Source organism: Rattus rattus, chromosome 8 (genome assembly GCF_011064425.1).
Source record: "Rattus rattus isolate New Zealand chromosome 8, Rrattus_CSIRO_v1, whole genome shotgun sequence".
Classification (NCBI taxonomy): Eukaryota; Metazoa; Chordata; class Mammalia; order Rodentia; family Muridae; genus Rattus; species Rattus rattus.
In genome coordinates, this window is record NC_046161.1 from 90,255,845 (window position 1) to 90,262,185 (window position 6,341).

Genomic DNA, 6,341 nt, shown 5'->3' on the forward strand with positions numbered 1-6,341 from the left:
TGTCTGGATCCTTTCCCTCTCCTCTGTGGTGAAGAGGACCCGCAAGAGTTGTTGACAATGATGCCAAGTGTGCTGGTGAGTGAAGAAGACTGTCTCTAAGAGACTAGATTTCTATGATGGTCTGAAAAAGGAGAATTAGTTCTGAGGTCACCAGGTACAAAGATCACTGGTGAAAAGGGTCAGTGGTGATCAGTTTGATTCCCTTGGTCATTGACTGTCCCTGCTTTATGGAAGGCCAGGACAACAGACTGTGGAGCAGAGAGCAACCAATCGGCTCCATGTCCCTGAAGCAGCCCCCCTCGCACTGCCTGTGATGAGACCACCTCATGCCCAGTTGCCTGTGGGAACTGCTCTTCCACCTGAGGGGTTAAGTAAGGTGGGAGTAGAAAAACAACATCTTCTTCTGCCCCTCCTTTAAGAACCATGTGGTGTAGTGGTGCAGAAGGGGATGGATGATATAGTATGTCTTCCTTCATGTAGTATGTTCCTTGGTAGCCAAGACAAGAACTTCTGGTTGTTGTCTTGGGAGAAAAGGTTTAAGCCAAGAGGGCAGGTCCTCTAAAAGATCTCTCCAAACCACCACATGAGGTGTTTGGTCTTGGTGGCCAATGTTGGATTTAAAAATGACCTTTTCTATCCCCTGGACCAAAGGCCCCTTGGGGGGCCAATTATTGTTGAAAGTGGGCCATTCTAGCATGCAGAATGTAGTCAATTTATCTTTCTTAATAATGGCCAAGAGATTCTCCCCCTTTCCTTTAACATTTTTAAAATGAATATAAATCAATTCCAAAGGGGTTAGAGGTGTCTATCCCATGGTAATACATCTGTCAAAATCACTTTGTAACAACAAAAAACCCTCAAATATAATGCAGAGAAATATAAATGTAACCTTACCTCTCTACTGAACAGAGACTAGAAATCACCAGAAAGTAACACTCTTGAAAAAGAACTCTCTCTAACACCCAAATACAAATTCAACCTTCCCTCTCTATCAGGCAAAATTAGAAATAACCAGAAAGAGGTACACAGTCACAAGATGAGAACCAGATTTTTGAGCATCTTTCTACTGTCCTGAGCCCACACTCACTCTAGACCAAGACTCAGGCCATCTCCTGGCCCTGCTACCTTAACCACAGCTCCCAGATAGCCACAGATAAAAAATCAAGGCCTTGCTTGTACCCAGATATCTGGATACCTCTGTTCCCTGAGCCCAAGGCCACCCAAAATGAGGCTCAGGACATCTCCTGGCCCCACCTTAGCCATGGCTCCCAGACAAGTCTGTCCTAAACCAGCCACAAAAGCAAATTCAAGGCCTTGTTCCCAGAAAATTGTGGCATCATTTAGAATCAGTGAACAGAAAAAGGCACAACCAGAAACAAGAACCAAACAAAACCAGGAAAATCTAGTGCCTATAGTAACAAGAAGAAATGAGAAGGTGGTGCGCTCTCTCTCTCTCTCTCTCTCTCTCTCTCTCTCTCTCTCTCTCTCACACACACACACACACACACACACACACACACACACACCAACCCTCAGTACTGTACAAATGTTTACACAGACCTGGAAAATATTGCCATAGCATCATAAGTCATTTATCTATCTTTACACAAGTTTTTGTTACCTTTTGTAGATCTCACAAAAAGTTTCTAACATTCAGACAAATTAGCCACCACACAAAACACAAGCTTTAGGGCCACTGGGCAAATACTCACCTACTCGGACCACATAGAAGACTTCTGATACTCAGACAGGTTCTTCTGCAGGGCTCGATCCTAGAAGAATTACCATGGCAACAGAAGCCACCAGGTTCCACACAAATAAACCATCTCAGCACTGCTAGAAGAGTTGCCACATTGACCTCTATACAGCTTGCTTCCTCATTTCTGCTCTGCACATCTCTCCCAGGCTAGTTTTGCTGACTTCAAGAACCTTCAGATAAGTAGTCCTGTGTGTCATGGGGAACTCCCCAGCCAATGCAACAAAATATAGTACAAGTGAAATGTTGGTGACCCCCCACACACACACACACACAAAATAGACAGGAGCCAGTCTGATGCAACTCACAGCAGAGTCTTTATTCTATTCTATTCGAGCCTGTTTGCTTCCCACTCCAAACCGGTCACCCCATATTCCACAGTCACTCAGGACAATTTCAGTGATAGCAGATCCCTGAACATCTATTGGGTCAATGCCTCGTAGTAAGCAGCAAACAGGGGATACATGTGCAAGCATTTAACTGGAAGGCTACTGTGGCCTTTAACATAACTGGCTGGTCCTGAGACTCTATCATACCTTTGTACCCTTCTGCATTGGTGGCCCATAGGCAGTGGGTAAGCTTTTAACTTGGGATTACAGGTTTGTTGGGGGAATAACCAGGAGACACTGGTCTTGTTGCAGATGAAACCTGGTAGCTCTCGTCTTGTTTGGGATCAGCCTAGAGACTGGAACTAGGCACAGATGTTGGTGGGGGGTAACTTGGAAACTAATACTAGATACCAGCCTATTAGTTTACTTGAGTTCAAACACAGATCAGGTTCTCCAAACTGGAGTCTGAACTTAAAAGATTTGGCCTCTCATCAGAGATCCCTTCTGAGAGTTTGTATGACTCTTGCAGGTGATCTCCTATCAGATATCCTGCATATCAGATATTTACATTACTATAATAACAGTAGGGTAATGCATTATAAAGTAACGATGAAAATACTGTTATATCTGGGGAGGATGAGGGTCACCACAACATGAGAAACAGTATTGAAGGGTCAAAGCAACAGGGCAGTTGAGAACCACTACCTTAAAACGACTTACTAAGTCCACAGCAGTCACATGACCCTTGACACCTGTGATTCCAAGTCCAGACCATCTGACACCCTCTTCTCTCCAGGCTCTTGCAGGCCTGCAGGGCATATGAACTAACAGAGGCATAATAACAGGCACATAAACAAATTTATATATGTTTTTTTTTTGGTTCTTTTTTTTGGAGCTGGGGACCGAACCCAGGGCCTTGCGCTTCCTAGGCAAGCGCTCTACCACTGAGCTAAATCCCCAACCCCAATATATGTTTTTTTAAAGAATGAGACAATGAGAAGGTAAAAACTTTTGACCGAGAGTGATTGGTGCTTGCTGTTGGTTATTAGTTTGTCTCCATCTGGGAATGACCAAAACTCAAGGAGTACAGTACACCTGTGTAGGATTTTTCTTGATTGAATCATTTAAAGTGGGAAAACCCACCCTGAATCTGCTTCTTTGGAGGTGGAAATATCTGGGCACCGGTAATCTAGCCCTTGGGAGATGAGGAGAAGTCACCCAGAAGTTCAAGGTTACCCTCAGCTATACAGTGTGTTTTAGGCCAATTGAGTAATACTAAAAGTATTTTTTAAATTTATAAAATAGTACAGTGGCACATGATTAGGAAAATAAACAGAGTCAGCAAAGAGGACAGGGCAATGGGGCATGAGTCATACCAGAGTCTATCTTACACATGTAGAAATGTCATCATGGAAACCTAAGGAGAAGAGAACAAATGTAGAGAAGGCCCTTGGGAGAAATTTTCCAAAATGCTTACTCAGCAGGACAGACAAAACCATCACAGGACTGTCTTCCTGTCCTTGAACAAAATTCACCAATGGATGTCAATATTTTCTCATAGTAAATGCATTGATCTAACATTTAAATGGTTAGAAAAAGTCAATGAAGGTGTAGATGAAAAAGTGTGGTGCGTTCACACATCAGAGCTTAGGGCTACTTAACAAGTAAACCAGACACCACAATGCCTTACTGAAGCTTCTTAAATATGATCAATAAGTAAATTATATATGTGTGTGTGTACACATGCACACGCACACACACACAAATAAATAAGAAACATAGCATTAAGGGGTAAGGGTGTGCCACTGAACTGTAGTGTTTGTCTAGTATGTGTGAAGAGGAGCTCCAACAGAGAATCAGAGAGAGGAGAGAGAAGAAAGGAGAGAGAGAGCCTAAAAAAATGGTTTTAAGTCTCAGACACATAGAAATATGACAAAATGTTCAAAAATGCCCCTTAGGAATCAAGCAGAAATGTACTTAATTATCATTTTCAACGCAAAAAAGATTTAATTTGAAACATTTTCCTGCCCCTTAGATGAACTAATCTCCTACCACATGATTCCAGAAGTCCAGGCTAGCCTAGAGTTGCTATGTGTCCAGACTGGCCAAGTTATCAGGTAGCAGACTGTCCTTGAACTCATAATCATGCTATTATTGTCTCCTAACCTCTGAGGTTGTGGGTGTTCTAAAGTACTCACGGAATACTTTTTGATTTATGTCTAGAGATCAAACACATAGACTTCCAGCATGTTAGGCAAATATGTAATCATAGATGGATTCACCCAGATTAACTATGTACTTCAGTATACTACAAATTGGAGGTCGATGTTCTAACTGAAAAATAGTCACATAAAAATATCTCAGTTACTGGCGTTAAGTACCAAGCTGGACCCCCAAGGAACAACTGAAGTTTCACTTTCATAATTTCCAAGGAACAACTGAAGTTTCACCTTCATAATTTCCATTTCCATTTTATTTTAAGAATGAAGAAAATTTCTTGGTGGGGATAGGTCAAAGAGTTGACGACAATGTGGCTGGGGTGAGAAAATAATTTTTCTGTTTGTGAAGCCACAAATAAAGGCAGTGCAAACCATAAGGACATCCAAGGGCTGATTTCCTTCTCCTGATCCCGGAAATTCCCAAGACTCCTTTCGCAGGCTATGTATGCCCTCTCCCCTCCTTCCCTGCAGGCCTGGTCACTAGGCTCCGCCTTGCCTGGGCGGGGCTGCCTTGAAAACCAGGCATATATAAAGAACTCGGCTCCATTCCCAGACACCACTCCTGATCAGCAAGTCCTACTGATCATATCTGCTCCGTCCCAGAGAGGCCACAGAAAGCCAGCCAGACAACAGTTCTTCCTGAAAGAAGTCCAGATCCCAGGTCCAGCCCATTACTGAACTCCACCTCGTTGGGCACCAGCACATCAGCACAGCATGGTGGGAGTGAGGCCCCGCAGCGCCAAGGCTGACCCTGGACCCAAACCTGCCAAGCGCCCTCGTCTCCAACTGGACCAGCCTGTTCCACATGACCTGGAAGGGCCTATGCAGCCTTCCAGTGACAGGCTGACCTCCGTGGTGTTCCTGCCCTCTGGCTCTACCCTGCAGCTGCACCTGGATAGATTCGACCTGCTGTTCCAGCCCCAGCCCACCTCCATCCTACAGGTGTCGCTCCCAGGACACATGATCCTCTTAGTCCCTGAGGGCCTCCAGGCCTCCACTTGGCCAGGACATCCTGAGTTCTCACCCACCAGGCCGCTTGGGTCTGCACTCCTGGACTTGCCCCGGGAACACATAGTCATCGAGCCAGGATCCATCAGTCCTTCTTCGGTAAGGGACAATGAGGTTTTGGAATCTGCCTCTCCCTCAGAGAGGCCATGGATGAATGTTCCAGCTGGCCTGACCCCAGGGCTTCATCTCTCTTCTTCTTCATTCCAGGACCAAGTCCCAGATTGCTGGAGTCCTTCAGACTCTCCGAGTGCAGAGAGCTATGATCCGTGGTCTACCTGGAGCCTTAAAGGCAGCATGCTGGAGCCCCTTCCAGGCTCGCCACTGCAGCCTCTCCCTCCATCTCCTCCTTCAAGTGCACAAGAACAGCGCCCACTGAGTCCTATGAGACCTACTCGCCCTCCGTGCAAGGCCAGGAGGCGCCTCTTCTAGGAAGACACACAGCAACACTCAACAACCTGGACACTTTACCTGGATTCCCAGGTCTCCTGTGGATACCCAACCACCTAACGTTGAGCCCGTGTGCACACAGTGCTCTCTGCTGCACACTAGAGAAAGAAGATAAAGACTTCAACAAGAGGGGAGACACTACATCACACCGTGGAAGTTTAAAAAATATCTGCCGTTGAAAATCAGAAGATGGATAGTCAAACTTCAGGCTTCATCTCAAAACCTTCCATTTTCCCCTCATGTGCATTGGCAGTTCCCGGTAAGAAACCGGTCAGCCTCTCCTGATTCTCTGAAACAAGAAACCGTGGGTTTGTTGCTGGTGTCCATCAATGACTGAATGAAGAGTTGTTGAGGGTGACTCAAGATGCTCTCCACAGAAACTGACAAATACCATGGTAGGAGAAGGTGGTTCAAGCCCTGAGTGGATGATGCTCCCTTAGTTCTTCTGAGCCATTGTTTACCTGCTGGAACAGTCTTCACTTGTCAGTTTCCTGTGAATGAGACTTGATTCACGTTGTCACCAGCTCTTTCAGCATGCACTGGATGGACCTTTCTATATGACTGAAGTTCTCACAATTATTT

General features: G+C 45.2%; 1 protein-coding gene across 1 annotated transcript; it reads left to right on the plus strand.

Annotated features, from left to right (window-relative positions):
* Positions 1 to 5,018: 5,018 nt before the first annotated feature.
* On the plus strand, positions 5,019 to 5,741 carry LOC116908249 (proline-rich protein 23A3-like). The gene is made up of 2 exons (XM_032911505.1): positions 5,019 to 5,156; positions 5,295 to 5,741. The coding sequence occupies exons 1-2, from the start codon at positions 5,019 to 5,021 to the stop codon at positions 5,739 to 5,741; spliced, it is 585 nt and encodes a 194-aa protein (XP_032767396.1).
* The last annotated feature ends 600 nt before the right edge of the window (positions 5,742 to 6,341 follow it).